This window comes from Nothobranchius furzeri, chromosome 17 (genome assembly GCF_043380555.1).
Source record: "Nothobranchius furzeri strain GRZ-AD chromosome 17, NfurGRZ-RIMD1, whole genome shotgun sequence".
Taxonomy (NCBI): Eukaryota; Metazoa; Chordata; class Actinopteri; order Cyprinodontiformes; family Nothobranchiidae; genus Nothobranchius; species Nothobranchius furzeri.
In genome coordinates, this window is record NC_091757.1 from 40,799,307 (window position 1) to 40,820,943 (window position 21,637).

The window sequence follows — 21,637 nt, forward strand, 5'->3', positions numbered from 1 at the left end:
AACGTGCGTCGGCCAAGCGCTCTCTAACAAAACACTGACACCAAGTGGAGTTGTATATTTTAGCACCAAACATGTCTTTTTCAAAGCCTGCAGTGAAGGGAAAGGTTGGTGATGAGCACAGACAGTTTCAGGAAAAGTGGGAAATGCAATACTTTGCTGAGCACCGGGGCACCCCATGTGTCTTATTTGTACAGAGAAAGTAGAGGTACAGAGAAAGTAGAGGTGAACAAGGAATACAATTTGAAACGTCATTACACAACTAAACATGCTGAGGAGTATGCAAAATACCGAGATGAGGGAGCCAAACAGATTGGCAATCCGTTTGGCAATCTTAAAACATCTGTTCTGAGGCAACAATATTTCTTCAAGAAAGCAACCAAAGAGAGTAATGCAGCAGTTGAAGCTAGCTACATGGTTAGTGAGATGATTGCTACAGCAGGAAAGCCATTCACTGATGGTGAATTTGTCAAAAAGGCTGCAAATATAGTCTGTCCAGAAAAGAAAAATCAGTTTAGCAACATCAGCCTTTCAGCCAACACAGTAGCAGATCACATTTCTGATCTGTCAAGTGACATTTATGACCAACTGTGTGAGAAAGCTAAATCTTTCAGTGTATACTCGGTCGCTCTTGATGAGACCACAGACATCACCGACACTGCCCAGCTCGCCATGTATGTCCGTGGTGTTGATGACAGTTTTGAAGTGTTGGAGGAGTTGCTCACAGCAACTCCAATGCATGGCCAGACCACCGCTCAGGAGTTATTTCGGCAGCTCTGTGATGCCATTGAGAATGTGGGTCTGCCATGGAAGAGGTTTGTTGGAATAACAACTGGTGGAGCCCCATCAATGACAGGGAGGAAAAATGGACTGGTGGCACTTGTTAAAAAAAATGGAAGAGGAGGGTGTGGAGGAGGCCATTGCTCTACACTGCATTATCCACCAGCAGGTCCTTTGCAGCAAATGCCTGAAGTTTGAAAATGTGATTTCTGTCGTTGTGAAATGCATCAACCAAATCAGATCCAGGGGCTTAAAGCACCGACGGTTCCGTGCCTTTTTAGAAGGAATAGTCAGAATATGGGGATGTGCTCTACTTTCGCGAGGTACGTTGGCTCAGCAGGGGAAACGTACTGAAGAGATTTTTTTGAGTTGAGAGCAGAGGTGAAAGGCTTCATGGAGAAGGATGGAGTGGCTGTTCCTGTGCTAAGTGATCCCAAATGGCTCATGGACTTAGCTTTCCTTGTTGATATCACACATGAGCTGAATTTACTGAACAAAAAGTTACAAGGTCTGGGGCAACTTGTCAGTTCTGCCTATGTCAGCGTGAGCGCATTCTCCACAAAACTTGTTGTGGAAAGCCCAGCTCTCTCAGACAAACCTTTGCCATCTCCCAGCATGCAAGACACTCGTGGATGCGGGCACACCATTCAGTGCTGAGAAGTATGTTGGTGTCATTTTGAGGCTACATGAGGAATTTGATCAGATTTGCAGACTTTGCAAGATGCTCCCCCTGTGCTTCAATGGAGCTTATTGAGCTGCAGTGCAACTCTGAACTCAAAGCCAAGTTCAGGGAGATGAATGGAAACGCAGACAAGCTTGGACAGTTTCTCAGAGAGTTGACCCCTAGCTTCCCTGAACTTTCCCGAATGTTCAAGCGGATGATGTGCCTTTTTTGGGAGCACATACTTGTGCGAAAAGCTCTTCTCCACCTTGAACTTCAACAAGTCCAAGTACAGGTCCAGACTTACTGATGATCACCTTCAAGCCATACTGAGGGTCTCAACTGCTTCCTCCCTTAGGCCAAATGTCAGTCAGCAATGTAAGAGGCGGCGCTGCCAGGTCTCTAGCAGCAAGGATTAGGCAAGAGAAACTGCGTTCAGAAGAAGGTTAAAGAACTGTTAATCCAGACATTTAAATCTGAATACAGCCAATATAGGTTTCTAAAGAAACCCAATAGTCGCTGAGAAATCAAATAATTTTATTTATTCATTACTGATTACTTTTCTTATTCATTACTGATTAGTTGTATATTTTTCCATCATATTCAGTGTTAAATGAAAATGAGATTTGAGAAGATGTTTTTTAAAAAAAATTTGACATTGCTTTTCTTGTGGAAAACCTAATGTGGCCCAGCCTCACCTAGAATTTGCCTTCAGCGGCCCTCAGCTAAACTGAGTTTGAGACCCCTGATTTAGGGTCATTGCTACTTTGGTGCACAAAAAACGTTTTTCTTTGTCTTTTAAGCCGTCATCAGATTTGGGTTTTAAATTCACCTTTAACAACACAGCTTGAACGGTTTAAAGGAGAATAAAATGTAATGTGTTTCACTGTGTTTTAGATAATAGCATATTATTTATGTGTCAGTCCAGTACTGGTTCACACGGAAGCAGAATATTAATGCTATAGTTACAATCATGATGTTTGAGCCTCAGTCTGAACTGCAGTACTCTGCCTTGATTTAGCTCCTATGCCCCGGAGAAGCACCCAGCCCCATTCCTTCAACATCCACACCCTTTAGATGGTTTTATTTTTACCATTCATCTTGATGTTTTTACAAAATAATAATCAAGCTAACTTATTCTATAACTACGGTGAATGTGGAAGTAACATTTTTCTAAGCTTTAAATATTCTTTCTGATCTAGTGCTGCTGTGAGTACACTTATATGTGACGGTCATAACACAACAATAATCATTTCTGACGTTTAAAGCACTTGATAAAGGATTGCAACTACGGTTTAAACCAATGTGAGCTGGTGTTTAGGCAGATAAATAGATAAAATATACTTGATTATTGCCCACCATTATTTTAACAAATTATGGGAACACCATAGTTAGAATATTTTAATACTATTATCTATAAACTTTAAACCTATAATGTCCTCCTGCTGTTTGTGTCTCACCTTTTTGTTTTGTCTTCGGGGTGTCTCCAGGCAGGCCTGGGCTTTGGTTTCTGTGGTTGGAGGTGGAAACACGTCCTGCTCAGAGGATATGAGAGAACATGAGAACCTCAACACAGGAGGAAGAGCTCTAGCTAGGTGCAACTTCACCACTGTGGATGGAGTGGGCTTCTCTGTCACCGCCCACAGCGAGTGGAAGAATGGTGAGAGCTTTGCCTCAAACTGTCATCAAATGTTTATCTGATTATGAAAAGTTATTAGGTGTGTGTGTGTGTGTGTGTGTGTGTGTGTGTGTGTGTGTGTGTGTGTGTGTGTGTGTGTGTGTGTGTGTGTGTGTGTGTGTGTGTGTGTGTGTGTGTGTGTGTGTGTGTGTGTGTGTGTGTGTGTGTGTGTGTGTGTGTGTGTGTGTGTGTGTGTGTGTGTGTGTGTGTGTGTGTGTGTGTGTGTGTGTGTGTGTGTGTGTGTGTGTGTGTGTGTGTGTGTGTGTGTGTGTGTGTGTGTGTGTGTGTGTGTGTGTGTGTGTGTGTGTGTGTGTGTGTGTGTGTGTGTGTGTGTGTGTGTGTGTGTGTGTGTGTGTGTGTGTGTGTGTGTGTGTGTGTGTGTGTGTGTGTGTGTGTGTGTGTGTGTGTGTGTGTGTGTGTGTGTGTGTGTGTGTGTGTGTGTGTGTGTGTGTGTGTGTGTGTGTGTGTGTGTGTGTGTGTGTGTGTGTGTGTGCGAGCCGTGGTGCTAGAATTTCAACCATGGTGCAGTGCCACGGCTGAGTCTATGTAGGGGACACAGTGTGCTAATATCTTGCAAATTAATGTTGCGTAAAAAATCTATTATTGCTCATGTTCAGAGTTATCAAGGAAACAAAGACAAACATGGCTGGAATCTCACAGTATTCCCTCATATCAGCAAGTAGGGAATGATAAAAGGATGTTTGAGGTATTTTGGTCGCTGCAGTATACCTGGTTACACAAACAGCAAAAACAAATCTAGTCAGTCATGGCTAAATAAAAAGAACACTTCATTTCCACCTAATTTACTTGCCTGAATAAGAAGAAATGCGTGGAAATGCTCACTGTCCCCCCAAAAGTTCAAAACGGCAAATCTGAGTGCAAATTCTAGGTCAGAACATTACCCCAGCAATTTCTACAAATTTAGAGAACAATTTTTCTGTAAAATGTATCGCCACATGATTGACTGGACGTTTAAGATGGACAGAGAAGCAGCAAGCTAACAGGAACAGTGCCCACTACCTGTAGAAATTCTCTGGTTATATATTTGTGCTAGGGCTGTGCGATATCGCCTAAAACAGAATCGCAATATATTGAGGATTTCACCTTTAACGACAAATGGACGATAGCTACAGGTATGCACAGAAACAAAATTTGTCCACTAGATGGGGCTGTCATGTATTACGTTGAGTCACATTTTTACGTCACTTGAGGTGGTACAGCTTCTTAAAGGGACATGAATGTTGCCAACCTACACACATCTTTTCACTTTTTTATTATCAAATTAATTGATATGGGAACAATTCTCTAAGAGTCAGAACGTTCGATAATGATAAATTTTCGTTATGTTGACTAGCTCTAATTTTTACTGATATAACCTTTACTGAGCTATCTTGTGTCTTGTTTGAATGTTATTTTGTACATCCCAAGATGTTGTCTTGTCCAAATGTTGTGAATATGTTTTTGCCCCAGACCATCACAGTACCACCACCATGTTAGACTGTTGGTATACTGTGAAATACTTCATCACTGCTCTTTATTAGCTCATTTATTCAGTATTAAATCCATAAATACGTTTTGTTTTTAGTTAATATTGAATCATTCAGATATATAAAGCTGAGTGGTGGTATATTATTTTCCAGCTGTTATGAGATCTTGAGACCTTTGACTATTTTTCTTCCTTATCCTGTGTTACTCTCATTACTTGTAAGATAAAAACAAGTTTTACACACTAATGCATTTAGAGATACTGATTGTCCAGTCACTGAGGTGCTGATTAAAATAGTGCTTTATTCATCATATTCATTGTGAGCGCTAGTGAAGAGAATAATTTCTGATAAAAGGCTGAGCTGAAGGGCTTCCATACAAAATATGCTAACTACACTGTCCCACATCCTAAAGCTCAGGCTTTTTTGTTTATAAATGTAAAACACAGTTTATACTTCAGATATTTATTTGTTCTCAAGTTTAACCAGTTTCTCATTTTGTTCTCATTATCTTGCCATGTCCTACAGGCTACCCCACCATGGGCTTCCAGGTGGATGCTGTGGATCAGGTGGTGCTAAACCTGCAGGATGAGGTGCAGCAGAGCTGGAAACCAGGCGATGTGGTTTTAGTAGCCAGTACAGACTACTCCATGCACCAGGCTGAAGAGTTCACCCTGCTGCCTTGTCCCGAATGCAGCAGCAGACAGGTCAGGATACAAGGTGAGACAGAGGACATCACTGTGTCTCTGGCTTCTGCTGCTGCAACCATCGTCTGAATGTCAGCCCCTTTCATTTGCATGAGATACGTCATTTTTGTAGTTTTGTACCAGTCAGTAACGTTGATGAGAAAACCTAATGGGTCATGCGCAGGCAAAGTAATATAGTCAATAAATGTGATGGGCAGAAGTTATGCTAATAATGGTCAGGTTCAGTGGGGTCAAATATTCTTCTCAGCTGTTGTGATGATGTAAGATTTGAAGGGATTTATTAGCTTATATTTTATCACTAACATTATTTTACTTGAACTGCAGGAATTTCATGGCTTCCTCTGCTTCCTCGATGTTGTTTACAGTAATTACACTGAACAAAAATATAAACGCAACACTTTTGTCTTTGCTCCCATTTTTCATGAGCTGAACTCAAACATCTGAAACTTTTTCTACATGCACAAAATACTCACAACTTTCAAGTATTGTTCTGAAATCTGTCTACATATGTGTTGGTGAGCACTTTTCCTTTACCAAGATAATCCATCCCACCTCACAGGTGTCTCATATCAAGGGGCTGATTAGACAGCATGAATAATGTATAGGTGTCTCTTAGACTGCCCACAATAAAAGGACACCCTGACATGTGCACAGTTTTGCTTTACAGGGGGTGGTAGGACAGAAAACCAGTCAGTATCTGGTGTGGCCACCATTTGCCTCACACAGGACAACACATCTCCGTCGCATAGAGTGGGTCAGGTTGTTGGTTGTGGCCTGTGGAATGTTGACCCACTCCTCTTCAATAGCTGTGCGAAGTTGCTGAATATTGGCAGGAACTGGAACACGCTGTCGTATACGCCGATCCAGAGCATCCCAAACTTGCTCAATGGACGACATGTCTGAGTATGCTGACCATGCAAGAGCTGGGATGTTTTCATCTTCCAGGATTCGTGTACAGATCCTTGCAATATGGGACCGTGGATTATGCTGCAACATGAGGTGATGGTCGTGCATGAATGGCACAACAATGGGCCTCAGGATCTCGTCATGGTTCCTCTGTGCATTCAGAATGCCATCACTAAAATGCACCTGTGTTTGTTGTCCTTAACATGCACCTGCCCATACTAGTACCCCACCGTCACAGGTTCCACAACGTTGACATCAGCAAACCGCTCACCCAAACACGCAGTCTGCCATCTGCTCTCAGCAGTGAAAACCGGGACTCATCCGTGAACAGCACGCCTCTCCAAGGAAAAATTCTCACTAACATGCATTTAGACAGATTCAGAACAATATTTGAGAGTCTTGGATGTTTTGTGGATTCAGAAAAAGTTTCAGATGTTTGAGTTCAGCTCATGAAAAATGGGAGCAAAAACAAAAGTGTTTATATTTTTGTTCAGTGTATCTATCTGACATCTCTCATTCCTCTGTGGTCAAAAGATGTCCACTCCCTTCCTGGAGAGGGGGGTGTATCATGTTCTTAGTTTGCTGCTGCCTTGAGGAAAGGCTGAAAAGTCTTAAATATGACCAAAACCAGCTGTGACTGTAAGGAGAAGTGGTGCCTGCATTATTAAAGAGCTGTTTGTTTAGTTTTTGATAACTTTTGTGTTCTTTATTTGGAAGCTTCAGCCAGTCTAGTGCTGATATGAGACTCTTTCTGTGTGACTTGTCTGTGGCACCCAGGAAAGCCTCGATACAACCATGTCGGGGAGATCATCGATGGAGTGGACATGCGTGCTGAAGTCGCTCTGCTCTCTAGAAACATTCTCATCTATGGAGAAATGGAAAACTCCTGCTATGGAAACAACAAGTGCCAGTTCTTTAGCCATGACACATTTGGAGGCCACATCAAGGTGTGTGATTATTGTAGCGCGCAGTGTTTGGGTGGTAATTTGTGTCTAAATTTACTCCTGCTTACCACAACTTTAGTTTTTCATTAAAGGTCATGATGTCTGCAGGAATCTGCCTCAGTTTCCCTGTTCGGAAGCCAAATGTTAACTAAATCGGTTAGGAGACATTGATTATGTTCTCTTTTGCTTCTCTTCTAGTTGGCAGTAAGCTTTAATTTCTCCTATTCAGCCTTGATCTTCAGAGATGTCTTAAACATAAACATGAACGAGCATTAACCCCTTTATACAGGGAGTGCAGAATTATAAGACAAGTTGTATTTTTGAGGAATGATTTTATTATTGAACAACAATCATGTTTTCTGTGAATCCAAACAACTCATTAATATCAAAGCTGAATGTTTTTGGAAGTAGTTTTTAGTTTGTTTTTAGTTTTAGCTATTTTAGGGGGATATCTGTGTGTGCAGGTGACTATTACTGTGCATTATTATTAGGTAACTTAACAAAAAACAAATATATACCCATTTCAATTATTTATTTTTACCAGTGAAACCAATATAACATCTCCACATTCACAAATATACATTTCTGACATTCAAAAACGATACAAAAACAAATCAGCGACCCATATAGCCACCTTTCTTTGCAAGGACACTCAAAAGCCTGCCATCCATGGATTCTGTCAGTGTTTTGATCTGTTCACCATCAACATTGCGTGCAGCAGCAACCACAGCCTCCCAGACACTGTTCAGAGAGGTGTACCGTTTTCCCTCCTTGTAAATCTCACATGTGATGATGGACCACAGGTTCTCAATGGGTTTCAGGTCAGGTGAACAAGGAGGCCATGTCATTAGTTTGTCTTCTTTTATACCCTTTCTTGCCAGCCATGCTGTGGAGTACTTGGACGCGTGTGATGGAGCATTGTCCTGCATGAAAATCATGTTTTTCTTGAAGGATGCAGACTTCTTCCTGTACCACTGCTTGAAGAAGGTGTCTTCCAGAAACTGGCAGTAGGACTGGGAGTTGAGCTTGACTCCATCCTCAACCTGAAAAGGCCCCACAAGCTCATCTTTGATGATACCAGCCCAAACCAGTACTCCACCTCCACCTTGCTGGCGTCTGAGTTGGACTGGAGCTCTCTGCCCTTTACCAATCCAGCCACGGGCCCATCCATCTGGCTATCAAGACTCACTCTCATTTCATCAGTCCATAAAACCTTAGAAAAATCAGTCTTGAGATATTTCTTGGCCCAGTCTTGACGTTTCAGCTTGTGTCTTGTTCAGTGGTGGTCGTCTTTCAGCCTTTCTTACCTTGGCCATGTCTCTGAGTATTGTGCTTTTGGACACTCCAGTGATGTTGCAGCTCTGAAATATGGCCAAACTGGTGGCAAGTGGCATCTTGGCAGCTGCACGCTTGACTTTTCTCAGTTCATGGGCAGTTATTTTGCGCCTTGGTTTGTCCACACGCTTCTTGCGACCCTGTTGACGATTTTGAATGAAACGCTTGATTGTTCGATGATCACGCTTCAGAAGCTTTGCAATTTTAAGACTGCTGCATCCCTCTGCAAGATATCTCACTATTATTGACCTTTCTGAGCCTGTCAAGTCCTTCTTTTGACCCATGTTGCCAAAGGAAAGGAAGTTACCTAATAATTATGCACACCTGATATAGGGTGTTGATGTCATTAGACCACACCCCTTCTCATTACAGAGATGCACATCACCTAATATGCTTAACTGGTAGTAGGCTTTCGAGCCTATACAGCTTGGAGTAAGACAACATGCATGAAGAGGATGATGTGGACAAAATACTCATTTGCCTAATAATTCTGCACTCCCTGTAAATCTGAACAAGGAAAACAGGAAGGACCCATAAAGCCAGCTCCAGAGCCACGTGGCTCTAATTTTGAAAATACACACGAAAACATTTAACTCTCCCTTAAATGTAAATTTTCTCTTAACATTTTAATAAAACAAACTCCCAATCTGTTACAAATAAAAACACATTTTCTTGTATAACAGGAATTACAGCACTGGGACTTTCTGAAGTCTTTTCCTGAACCTTTGCAGATTTCTCTCCAACTGTGCAGGATGCGGCGAGCTTGCCCTTGCCTGAGGCATCGCCAGCCGTATCAACTGTTTTACGTGCACGTGTGTTTGTGTAAATTTCAGAGAGAGAGGGTGAGGAAGCTGGACAGTAAGGGCAGGCTGGGTTTTAGTTTGCTGAAAGGATTGGCCAATTCCTCCTTAACAGAAACCAGACTCTCGTGGATTGTGCTTTATCCACAAAAGACCTCCGAGAGAGCTGTGTACGACATGTTTGCACTGGATGACATTCACATTTTACAGTTGTGTTTTTGTTTCATGCTTCTGTAACTGACATCACATTTTTCATCTAAGTCTGTGGTTTAGGGCTACTTGGACTTGCTGACACTGGCTCTATATTACACCAGTTGGATTCTTTGAAGAACAGAAAAGAAGGAAAATTCTGCAGAAGATCTGAAATATTTAATTAATCCTTTATCAGTCGGCGTGTATTTTCTGTCATCTGTAACCGGTGCAATTGTTTTTTGGCTTGTTTGTTGAACTGTAACTGGGCTGCATAAATGATTTTGACATCCCGTCTGGTGCGGCATCTCTAAACCAACTTCTCTGGGCTCTGCCAACACAGATCTTTGCTAACTTCTCGTCGGTGCATCTGTCCCATGTGGAGCTGAAGAACATGGGGCAGCAGCGAGAAAAGGGCCGCTACCCGCTACACTTTCACATGTGTGGGGACGTGGACCAGAAGGGAGGCTACAGGGAGCCCACTTATGTGGACGGGCTCTCCATTCATCACTCCTTCTCCCGCTGTCTCACTGTCCACGCCACCAACGGCCTGCTGGTTAGTAAAGTGTTTACATGTGTGGGGACGTTTATAAACACAAGTGTAGGAGACAGACGAGTACCATGGTATGTTCAGCCATTTTTCTCCTGATGGGTTTTCTGCGCTAAATAATGAGTGTGTTTTTCTGGTGTTTGTGTACTTGTTTGTTCTCTTTCAAGATCAAAGGGGCATTGATTATCCTGAGGGCAAGAGACGGAAACATTCCTGACATTCTAGAGTAAAATCAAAGTGTTCCATTAGAATCCATCATGTTTCTAAATACTTTCTACTGTCTTTGTAAGGAGCTCTTGGTTTACCAAGTCTCTCTTCACATTTTATGTTAATATTTGCTCTGATATTTGTAACGTTCAGGGAAGCAGACGCATGGAAAACTCTGCAGTTTCCTCCGGGCTGCTCAAGTAAAGAACCAGATGTTACATTAGACTCCATATTTTCCAGGATGTTTAGCATTTTATTGTGAAACCGTATTATTTCTTGGAAGGAGGCTGTTGTTTGGCATTTATTTCCCTCTGGTTGTGCCATTAATTCTTCTTTATGCTGTGTGGTCTTCTGTCTTTGACCCAGGTGAAGAACACTATCGGTTACGACACGTTGGGACACTGTTTTTTCCTTGAAGATGGAATTGAACAGAGGAACACGTTCTACCACAACCTTGGCCTGTTGACTCAGCCCGGGACTCTGCTGCCGACCGACCGCAACGAGACGCTGTGCACCAGCATCAGGGACAACGTCCACAAGAGCTACATTCCCTCGCCAAGCACAGAGTGCAAGTAAGAGACTGTTATGTATGATCTTTGAAGAAGTTATTATATTTTTGAGTGTGTTGTAAGTTTGATTTGTACTGCGCTGTAAAGTGGTGTGTAAAAACGTAAGGGGGCAATTCTTGCTATTCCTTAAACTATCCCAATCCTAAACAGATTCTATGTTCAGATTAAAATCTATTCAAATCACATCTGATTATTCAAGCAGAAAATACCCGTTTAACGCTTTTAAATGTATGTTGGTGTAAAAATAATCATAGAAATCTGAGTTAGGCACAGAAACTGAACGAGGAGGTGCAGACAAGCTGTGAGAAAAAACAGATAAGTTATGTCTACATTAGAAGTGATACCAAACTGAATGAGAGCTATCAGCAGGCTAGTTTTATCTATTGAAAAACAACCGTTCCTCCCTTTTGGGATGTTTTTATATCGTAGGAATAACAAGAGCAGTCAGGAGGAAGGTTCGCCTCCATGGCTGTGTGCTGTGTGTCTTGGCAGAGCGAACCTGAAGGGATTATTGAGCAAACTGAGGAAGATTGGAATCAATCCTTTAGGGCTGGACAATAATTCAACAATGATATATATATCGATCAATAGACATGTGGTTCCATAGGAAAAAAATTGATAATTAAAAACTTGAATTAAGGTTTCCTTTTTCCATTATAGCCTTGGGTAGCTTTATTTTAGAGTCATTACTAGCCAACCAAGTAAAAACACAGACCCAAGCACACTTCATCACCAAGCCCTCCCCTCTCAAACCTAAACCTGTGACTTAAACAAGATGTTGCAGCAAGGAGAGGTGGAAGAAACTGCCCCGAAAAGAAGTTACAGTGCTTCACCAGTGTGGCAATATTTTCATTTTTACAAGATAGACAAAAAACAAACAGTGGTTTGCAACAGAGAATCAATTAAAAAAATAAAAATAAACAAAAAAAACAAGTCTGGTAATGCAACCAACTTGTTTTATCATAAAGTAATGGCTTAAGATGGCCAGGGCTGCACTTACAAGATGTTTTTGACATTTTTATAGTTTTCTAGGGATGCACCGATAAGTTAACCAATACCAGGAACCGATACCGACGCAGTTGCTTGAAAGCGACTTCACTGTAACTTGTCATTTGTGTTCACCTAATATTTTAGTTTTGTGATAATTTCTATTCATATATTTAACTTTTATCTACCACAGTCTTTTCCTGTGGAAAGCAGGGAAGTAAATAAAACCTGTTTTCCAATTAATTGCATTTTTTGTGTGGTAGAAGTATCGGTAATCTGTATCGACGAGTACTCTGATCCAAGTAGCTGTATCGTATCGGTTTGGAAAAAAAGTGGTATCGTTGCATCCCTATAGTTTTTCAATAATTATTGATATTGATCAATGAATAAAAAATTTTTTTTATCGATGAGCTTTTTATCTATATTGTCCAGCCCTTCAATCGTCTACTAGTCACTAGTTGATGTGCCAATGTATTGTTGGTAGTGATGCACCAATATGAAATATTTGGGCCGATGCCGATATCAAGATTACCGTTATGGCCGATAACCGATATTTGCCGATACCGATATATACCGACATTAATGCTTCTAAAATCAGCAGATTTTGTATAGAATAAAAATTATTAAAGCTGAATTTGTTATTATGCACACACAACACACACATTTACGCTTTTGAGATGATTACTGTCACATGACTAAACAGATACACATCACTCCCCTAACCCTCTGAAACACTCAAACAAATGGAGACAAGATGGAAAAAATATCGGTTGTTGATATCGGCCCAGTTTAATTTATCGGACCTATACCGATATGTTAAACGACTAATATCGGCCGATATTGTTGCAGTTATATTGTCCATCCTTAATTGTTTGTTTATTTATTATAATTGTGTATGATTGTGCTGTTTCCAGGGCAGTCTCAACATTCTGGATCGCCAACCCCAACAACAACCTTATTAGCAACGCGGCTGCTGGTTCTCAGGTGATGTTTTTATGTTAGAAGGTTCAAAGAGACTCATGTGTTTTTTTTTCTAAATGGATTAAACCAAAATGAACAATTAGGACTTCAACATAATAATTGACTTTTCTGGCTGTAGTGTTTCTTATTGTTGCATAATCAAAATAAAATGAAAATATTTTCTTGCTCATAACAAACTGACCCCTCAATAAAACAGGGGTAAGATGAGTTCTGTGTTTGAGTGAGACGTGCAATAATGTTGTAAGACTTAATCTATGAAAGGATTAAAGAAAATCCCTCATTTTTATTTTGGCTCAGCCAACATGGAGCTCCACAGGCTAAGGGTAATAAAAGCTGGAAAACTCAGGCATGGAAAACAAAGGCGGTGGGGATCGAAGGGGTTTGAATCAGATCCCTTTGACCCACGTTATTATTACTGCGGGACGCAAAGGACATGAGAATAGTATGAGATCCTACTCAGGCTGTTGCGTCTGTGTTCTGTAACATATTCTGTATCTGACTGCTCTCTACTCCCTCTTTCCCCCAGGATGCTGGTATTTGGTTTGTGTTTCACCGCTCTTCCACTGGAGATTCTCACGGGCTGGTACCAGAGACCAGAGCAGAGCTCACTCCTCTTGGAATTTTCTACAACAACCGTGTTCACTCCAACTTTAAGGTATCTCTGGTGTTGCTTGTCTCACACACACTTTTACACCAGATGCTAAAACAAAACAGTTAAAAAATCAATTGTTTACATACTTGGTTAATGGAAACACACATACATGTGAGCGGGCTCTACAATGGTGCTCTGTTGTGTGATGACAGAAAGCGGGCAGGTAAACTGTGAGCTCTTTATCCAGTCTGACCACAGCAGCCTCCAACAGAGGAAGGAGCCCTGCGGTCAGAGACTAACCCTCACTTATTCCAACTCACAGCACGGATTTCCATAAGACGCAGCGATTCATCATACAAGTCTTATTTATTTCCCCCCATTTAGAACTTTCGAGCACTTTAAAGTACATATTGTCTGACTCATGTTAGTTTGACCGAAATCCTCAATGTTTAACTGTTTTTAATCTGAATCTTCTTAGGCAGGGCTGTTTATCGATAAGGGAGTGAAGACGACCAAAGCTAACGCCGCAGATCCACGGGAGTACCTCTGTCTAGACAACACCGCCAGGTGAGCAGTGTTTTCACTCGTAGCTGCGCTCTGCTAACTAGTCTGTGGTCGGTTATCACATCCGTCATGATGCTCATTACACCCAGTAAATATTTAGGTATCGGTGGTTTGCTAATTTATTTGTTTAATGCCACAGTTAATAAATGAGAACGAATAAAGTAGTTGTTTTTATGTGCTGGGGCTTGGCCATTGACGGGGAAAGATAGCTACATGGTTTTATAACGAGTTGCTGCATTTCAGAGGAATGTCCGACAAGTCTGTGTTGACAGAGAAAACACAGCTTCACAGATAGTTTCCACTCTGCAGCTCCTTACCCAAACACAGCCCACGGCTGGATGGGAAAAAGTCCCGCGTACCTGCCGAGACCACTGGGCACGCACACACATTCACACTCTGTAAACGAGTGTGTGTATGAATAGGAAGGGAAATTATTTTTTTTTTAAAGCAAAAGGTTAGTGTTGTGTAACAAAAAAATAATCCAGTAAGAAGATACTTGAAGGGAAGGGTTGTTGCTGGTTTTGTGAACTTTCAGTTTCAAATCCAGGTCACATTTTCCCTGGAGGAGGACTTTGGTCCTCTAAGTTTATTTTTAAAACCTATCCAGAGGAAGTGTCTTTATGCTCCGTGGCTTTCAGGCCATCACATGGTTAGCCCGAGGATTTTACCTCTTAAATGTGTCTGCTTTCCTCCAGGTTGCATTGTGGGTAATAAAGTGTTGTGGTGTCTGCGATAGCTACGCAGAAATCATTAAATTGTTAAACACTCAGAACATTTAGAGTCGGGGGAAACTGCATTGATTATTTCTTACATATTTTAAGATTTCGACCTCACCAGAACTCCGACCCCACTCGTCCTCGTGTGACAGCCGTCATCGACACGCTGATCTCCTTCAAGAACAACGACTTAGGAGCCTGGATACGGGGTGGTGACATCATCATTCAGAACTCGGGGTGAGACGGCTGACTGGTTTCCAGTCAGACAAGCCGCCACACAGATTTCTTCAAATAAACGGAGCACGAAGCTTCTGGTGAAAAATCAGTTACGCTGCTGGAAATGGGATTTTTACTGGAAGTGTAATGGAAACCAGTATGACGGCGTCTCTTGTTTATTATACTTTTTAAAATTCAAACCAAATATTTGCACGACTTTGTTTTGTTTTTGCCTCACAATCAGTTGGTCGCTTTTAGAAGACAGGTTTATTTTTTGTGATTTATGGATTTTGAACATTTTCCACAGTTTTTATTTATTTTTGAACCATTTTCCTCTTATTCTCAGCATGCTGGAATAAAATTTAAGTTCAGTTCAAAGGAAAAGTTTATTTTTAAGATTGTTTTGTTGTATTTTTGCAGCTTTGCTGACAATGCTGTGGGACTGTCATTTGCCAGGTTTGAACTCTAAATAAGAGCCATAACAAACACGAATTGTCAAACCTGTTCTTGAACACAACTCAACACTTTTATCACTCGACTCTCCAGCGATGGCAGCTACCCTAAGGATGAAGGCTCCAGCCAGGAGGTGACGCAGTCCTTGTTTGTGGGCGAGAGTCAAAACCGAGGGACTAACGGGGGACAGAACAAATACTGGGGAGTCGGAGGGACAGATGGAAGGATGAGGACCCTGCCAAGAAACAGGTAAAGGAAAGAAGTCAAGAGGTTACTTGATGAAAATGAAAGATGAATAATAATAATCGGAGGTGGTGGGTCGCACCACAGCTGCTTCCGTTAAAGATCTGAGAGGAAGTTCAGGTTTGACTCGATTCCTCCTGGTTTATAAAAACTAACATTCTTAAGGAAAATGCCTTCAGATTTAAAAGACTTTATATCAACATCACACTTTCATTTTTCTTTTTTTCTGAGCTTCAGATGAATATGTCACAACTTAACTTATCTGCTTTCAACCCCTAATTGTGTTGTTTGAAAAGTTCGAGTTCTGGGTGTTTCCTGCTCATGATGCATTTAGTGCTTTACGCTCTTCCTGCTGTAGCAAAGAGGGAGTACTGTTCTCTGAAGACTTCCTGTTTTAGTCTGTTAGTGATACTGTAGTATAAAAGAACACTATGAGCAAGGCACTTTTACTTGAAACAATCCGTTCTGTGGCTCTGTTGGTTCCTCAGTTGTCACGGAGTCCACTGCAGCAGTGTTTAATAAAGAGACTTTGCTAAATAATTTTACTTTGGGTTCAACAAATACAGGAAATAAGTTTCACTTTAATGCACCTTGTTAAAACATTAGAACCATAAACTCTATAGTTGCAGTTATTTGAACTAAGGCTGTAAATGTTTGTCTTTTATCTGTAAATTCCACACCAGGACGTTTCCTATCCGAGGTTTCCAGATCTACGACGGCCCGGTGCGGCTCACACGGAGTACGTTCAGAGGGTTCGTCCCCACACCAGAGCGCAACACCAGTGCAGTGGGATTTAATCTGAAGAACACGTGGCAGCTGACCCCTCGAAACAACCTGTCCCAGCTCAGCTTCCACCCCACCGTCAGTTTGCTCTTTAATTTAACTTGAAATGTGTGAAAACGCAGAAGAGCTGAATGCGTTGACTGTTTGATCTTTTCTTCTGATGGTGGTTTTCAGAGCTTTCTTTTGGCCAGCTTTCTTTCATCTGTGTTGTTTCCTACTTTGTTGTTTGGTCTGTTTGTTTTCTCCTGACATTCACAGCTTATTCAGCAACTTATAAACCTTTCTTGAGTCGGCAAAGGAAACAAAATCTTGATTTAACGTTAGATTTACCTTCCTGGTTGAGCCATTTACCCTTTAGAGTTTTTTTGGCCGTTGGTTCCACCTTGCCAATATTATCTGCTGGATCACCTCATAAGTCATGTCTGGATAGTTGGTGTAAACCATTGGCGCCCCCTTCTGGTTACTCCAGTTTATTGCACAAGCCAATTTATAGAAGTATTTTCAGCTTATCTTTGGAACTCCAACACACCTGATTGAGTGGTTGAATCATCTGTTCATCAAGCTCTGCAGAAGCCAGTTAATCACCTGCTGATTAGTCTGGTGTGCTGAAGCAGGGAAACGACTAAAACATGCTGGATATGCTGGCTTCCAGGACCTGGACTGGGTTTCCATGCACTATATTATTGTTATTCACATCATAAAACATCACATTAATAAGTTAAACTGGTAGCAGAGCATTTCTGCCTCATAATCCAAAAGAGATTAGATCAAGAAATGAAAACAGGAGAAATTTGCTATTATGAAGGAGAACTCGGCTGTAATTATTTGAAGGTTTGTACCACGATTTTTCTCAGGCAACTCTTCGAGCGTTCTTCGGTCGCCCCGGGCAGTGGTTCGAAGAGAACGACCTGGACGGTGACAAAAACTCCATCTTCCACGATGTGGATGGGTCAGTCTCAGGTTACAGAGACACGTACGTGGGCCGAGCGGATAATTACCTGATCCAGCATCCTAACTGTGTGCAAATGCCTCGGTGGAATGGAGTGACCTGCAGCGGTCGCTACTCTCAGGTACGACACGTCAGAACCCACGTCACCTCTCTCCTTCCCTTGTAGAGATCTCTCCCTTGTCTTCATCCTCCTTTCCTTCAGGTGTTCATCCAGACACAGGGAGCCCCGAGCCTGAGCTTGTCCATCAGCAGAGATGACTATCCAGCTGCTCCTCTGGTACTGAGGGGGATTAACAGCCAGGGGGCGTCGTCTCAGCAGTACCAGCCTGTTCTGATGATGAGCAAGAGCTACACTCTGCACTGGAATGGACCTGCACCCAGAGAGGTTGTGCTATCTCTCATCAATTTTGATAAGTGAGTAGAAACGGACAGCTGCACGTCTGTCTCTGGGGACGTTCTAGTGTGGTAAAGTCTCTGGTTCACTCACTCAGAGACGACTGGGTCCTGGTGGGACTCTGTTACCCCCCAGACGCTACCTTTCAGATCATGGGCGACATTAACGACAGACAAAGGAACATCTTTGATGACATCACAGACTACGGCACCGTGTCATCTCTCGCTGAGCTGAAAGCGAGACAAACTGAAAGAAAGTACTTCTTTGACCAGAATGTCGGGTGAGTGAACGCAAACGCGGCCCTCAGCTCTCTGTTTGTCTGTGAGACACGATTAAGTGATGAGTAGGTCAGCAGATTTGTGACATTTGGCTTTTAAAACTGACTGATGCTTTCTCATAAAGGTCAGGTTTCTCATTGCAAAGGTTGGGCAGTCTGCAACATGAGTTTTCATTTATCATCAACCTCCCAGAGGTTCTGATTGTGCTCCGACTCTTCCCTTCTCAGCTTATTGTGGTTCTACCTGCGGGCCCGGCACGGTCGGGACGGTCACAGCTACTGTTCAACAAAAGGCTGTGAAAGGGTAAAAGTCACATCCACAACGTCGTCCAAACAGACCTGTAACTGCACACGGACGGCCTACCCCAAATACTCTAAGAAGCCCTCAGCGGTGGTGCCCATGCCTGCTCCAAACCGTCAGCCCTGCAACGACTGTGGTGCCCAGCAGGTGTGTTATACTTAAATAGCCCCTTTAAACACAAGCCAGCAGTGCTCATTGTGAGTTATTTGTTTTGTCTCAGTTTGTATTTTCTAGCGAGCCCTGGACCTCCTACCTTCTGACACAAGTGAAATCTGTCAGCGTCAAAGAGCAGCAGAGAGGAGATAACGCCTCCTTCATCACTGTGAGTTTGTTTAAAAACCAGAAACGGATCCAAACTTTAGGTTGATGACGTGGCTGAAAAACCTAAATCACCTTGGTGTTTCCCGTTACCTGCCAGGTGAACGAGGTGACCATGTCCTTCTCCCAGCCTGGGTTCTTCCTCGTCTCGGTGGACGCCTGCTCTGGAAAAGTCAACAGGAAATACTTTTCTGCAAAGATGGATTCCAAGATGGAGGAGTATCTGAGAAGTGGGATGCCAAGACCGTGAGTCACTGGAAACAAGCCCAGTATTGTTCACACACTATAACAGAAGTCGTGTAGGATAGTTCTTATTCGTTTGTCTCCAGGTCAATCGTGCTCATGGGAACTCGAGGCCAGCCTGAAGGTCTGGCTGATTTAGCAGCACATCTGGTGTCTTTTAGCTTGGCCAAAGCAGCTGATCTGACAAATAAAGGTAAGCTGAACACTTTTTCTCTCAAGTCACTGCATTTGTACCCCTTTTCCCTCACGCACGGTTATTGTCTACTTTCACCACAGAAAGTCTGGCAATGTGGGGCCTCCTGGGTGGTTCTTCATCACCTCCATGGGTTTCACTACAAGCCGGGCAGGGCGATGACGTCCTCGGGCTGCAGGAGCGATACTTGCCCCTGGCTTTGGAGTCTTATGGCTGTTCGCCACCTGCACCCCAAACACGCAAAGACCTTGAGCTTCTTAGAAAAGCAACAGGGCTGCAGTAACCAATGTGAACTGGACAACGTGCCCACATGAAACCATTGCACACAGATCCACAAACACAGCCAGTCGGTGAATGTGAACTGCTGAACTTTTAATTTATTAACAGGTGACAGAAGATGTCAAATTGGGGAGGAAGGAGTGTTGATATGATTGGGGTAAATATTTGATTTGTGTGTGTGTTTGTGTTTGTTTGCCTGTCTTAGGGCTAATAAGTCAATGCACTTTTGTTTTGGAGATATAACTTGTTTATATCAGCCAAAGCTTTTGGAAGGATCTCTACAGTCAATCTGCAGTTTCTCAGACCACAGGAAGACAATAATAAGGAAAAATAACAATGTATCACGTTCAGGAAGACTTGAAGTTATGGATATAAATGGTTTTGCCTCTGAAATGAGACTTTGACTGGAGCTAAAAGTGAAAATGAAATCGCATATTAAACCAAAACAGCGTTTATGGCTCAAATCCATTTTTGTGGTGAAACCAAACACCAACAAGCCATACTTACATTTATTAATAAAAAAAAAATGTTCAGTTAAATCATTCAAGCTGTTATACTTTTCTACCTGAAAATACTTTTAAATAGAGAAATTACTACTATGTGGGTCTTTTTTAACCAGCTGAATCTTACTGGAGAACCTCTGATCATCGTGCAGCTGTACAACTAAAGCACCTTCTTGTGGATTCCTACATGGACTTACTGGACCTCCTTTTTCATGTTCTACTTGTTCTTTTGTCTTTTCTGAAAACTGTGCCTCATGTGCAGCACAACAACAGATGCCTTCTATTTTCCTCAAACAGAACTGAATGTTTTCCCTTTCGTCTGTCTCTCACTTATGATCCCTTTTTTATAGGAAAAACTATGCTGAGATTCAATTACTGGAATTATTTTTTAAGTATCCAGTCTGTGCAGTGCTGAGCAGCAGACATGTCCAGATGAGAGAGATGCAGCTTTACTGTTCTTTAATATGTGCATGGATGTGAGCAGGGCTCCCCCACTGAGCTGCGATGGGTTCATGTTTGTGTCGATACGACCGTGAGACGGAGGGCGTTCTGTTCACCGTGTTGCCTTTTAACCACTCTACTGTTGAAAATGAGCAGAAGAATAAGAGATCCTCCATGACTTTTGCTCAGCTGATACTTTAAAGATGCACAGCCAAAGTTTGTCATGTTTTTATTCATTTATTATTAATGAAACATGTAAATATGGTTTAGGACTTGGTGTACGTAGAAATGTTAGTAAATTGTGTGTATTTGTTTATTTTTTTATATATTTCTACATGTAAATGTGTCTAATGAAATTGCCTTTTAAATAAAAATTAACCTTTGTGACTTTTATGCAAAGTATAATGCATTTTTCTATTTATTTCTTAATCATGGGGGGGGGGGGGGGGGGGGTGTGTGACTTGTGCAAAACCTCGGAAGACAGTGTACAGCCCTGTGCATGACTCGGATATAAAATATTCTGCATAGACCTGGAGTGCTCTCACTCATCACTCTTGCAGGACAGACTGAAGTGGCACCGTTTAGTCACATCCATGAGACCAGCAGCTCTTTGACTCGGATTTGCCACACACCTTTCACTCCCTCATAATTTTCATTTTTAGTTTATTTGAATAATCATTTTAGTTTTAAGTGTATATTTGTATGCCTTAATTGTCCGAGCAGAGGTCACAGCTGTTATTAAAATAAGTTAAATGAAATGTTGTTCCTGGTGTTTTTATCTCATATGAATGAGCAGAAGTTTTGTTATAAATGAACTTTAATTATGTAATACCACAGCTTTTGAACTGTGAACGCATTTAGCAAAATGTCAAGGCTAAAAATATTACGCTAGGGACCTGTGTGGGCAGCAGCCGCTAGCGTTACGGCGTACTTGTTTTCATGCAAGGGCTATATCTATGGCAACGCATTAGATAGCTGTTGTGTCCCTTTTTTTGTCTTTTAGCATCTTTAACATAGCAGAACATGTCTTCTCTGCTGCTCATCTCTGTGTGGAAGACAGAAAAGCAGAACTGAACTGGGATAAAGATCTTCAGAACGGTCTTCGTTCTTAATTTGCTGGATTCAACTAGGTGTTTGAGTCATTCCTTACAGGTTCTGGTCCATATCCAATTACATGGATCCATCTATGATGAGAACCTCTCATTCCATCTCAAGGTTCTGAACTGGATTAAGATCTGGTCAGTATGTTGGCCGTTGGAGTCCAGTGAACTCATAGTCATGTTCTGGCAACCAGTTAGAGATTATCTGAGATTTGTGACATGGAGCGTTATCCTGCTGGGTGTAGCCATGAGGAGATGGGTCTTTTGTGGCCATAAGGGATGGAGATGCTCACCAGG

General features: G+C 42.0%; 1 protein-coding gene across 1 annotated transcript in view; it reads left to right on the forward strand.

Moving 5' to 3' along the window:
* Positions 1–19,647, forward strand: part of cemip2 (cell migration inducing hyaluronidase 2) — a 30,197-nt gene extending 10,550 nt beyond the window's left edge. Inside the window, exons 5-24 of the mRNA XM_015972383.3 lie at positions 2,929–3,098; positions 5,129–5,320; positions 6,991–7,160; positions 9,825–10,037; positions 10,605–10,810; positions 12,709–12,778; positions 13,302–13,430; positions 13,846–13,934; positions 14,753–14,884; positions 15,284–15,319; positions 15,410–15,565; positions 16,243–16,420; positions 17,197–17,412; positions 17,494–17,705; positions 17,783–17,965; positions 18,191–18,410; positions 18,484–18,585; positions 18,682–18,827; positions 18,911–19,017; positions 19,101–19,647. Of these exons, the coding sequence (XP_015827869.3) occupies positions 2,929–3,098; positions 5,129–5,320; positions 6,991–7,160; positions 9,825–10,037; positions 10,605–10,810; positions 12,709–12,778; positions 13,302–13,430; positions 13,846–13,934; positions 14,753–14,884; positions 15,284–15,319; positions 15,410–15,565; positions 16,243–16,420; positions 17,197–17,412; positions 17,494–17,705; positions 17,783–17,965; positions 18,191–18,410; positions 18,484–18,585; positions 18,682–18,827; positions 18,911–19,017; positions 19,101–19,300 (3,127 nt within the window). The 3' untranslated portion in view covers positions 19,301–19,647. The remainder of the gene's footprint in view (positions 1–2,928; positions 3,099–5,128; positions 5,321–6,990; positions 7,161–9,824; positions 10,038–10,604; positions 10,811–12,708; positions 12,779–13,301; positions 13,431–13,845; positions 13,935–14,752; positions 14,885–15,283; positions 15,320–15,409; positions 15,566–16,242; positions 16,421–17,196; positions 17,413–17,493; positions 17,706–17,782; positions 17,966–18,190; positions 18,411–18,483; positions 18,586–18,681; positions 18,828–18,910; positions 19,018–19,100) is intronic.
* Positions 19,648–21,637: the final 1,990 nt, after the last annotated feature.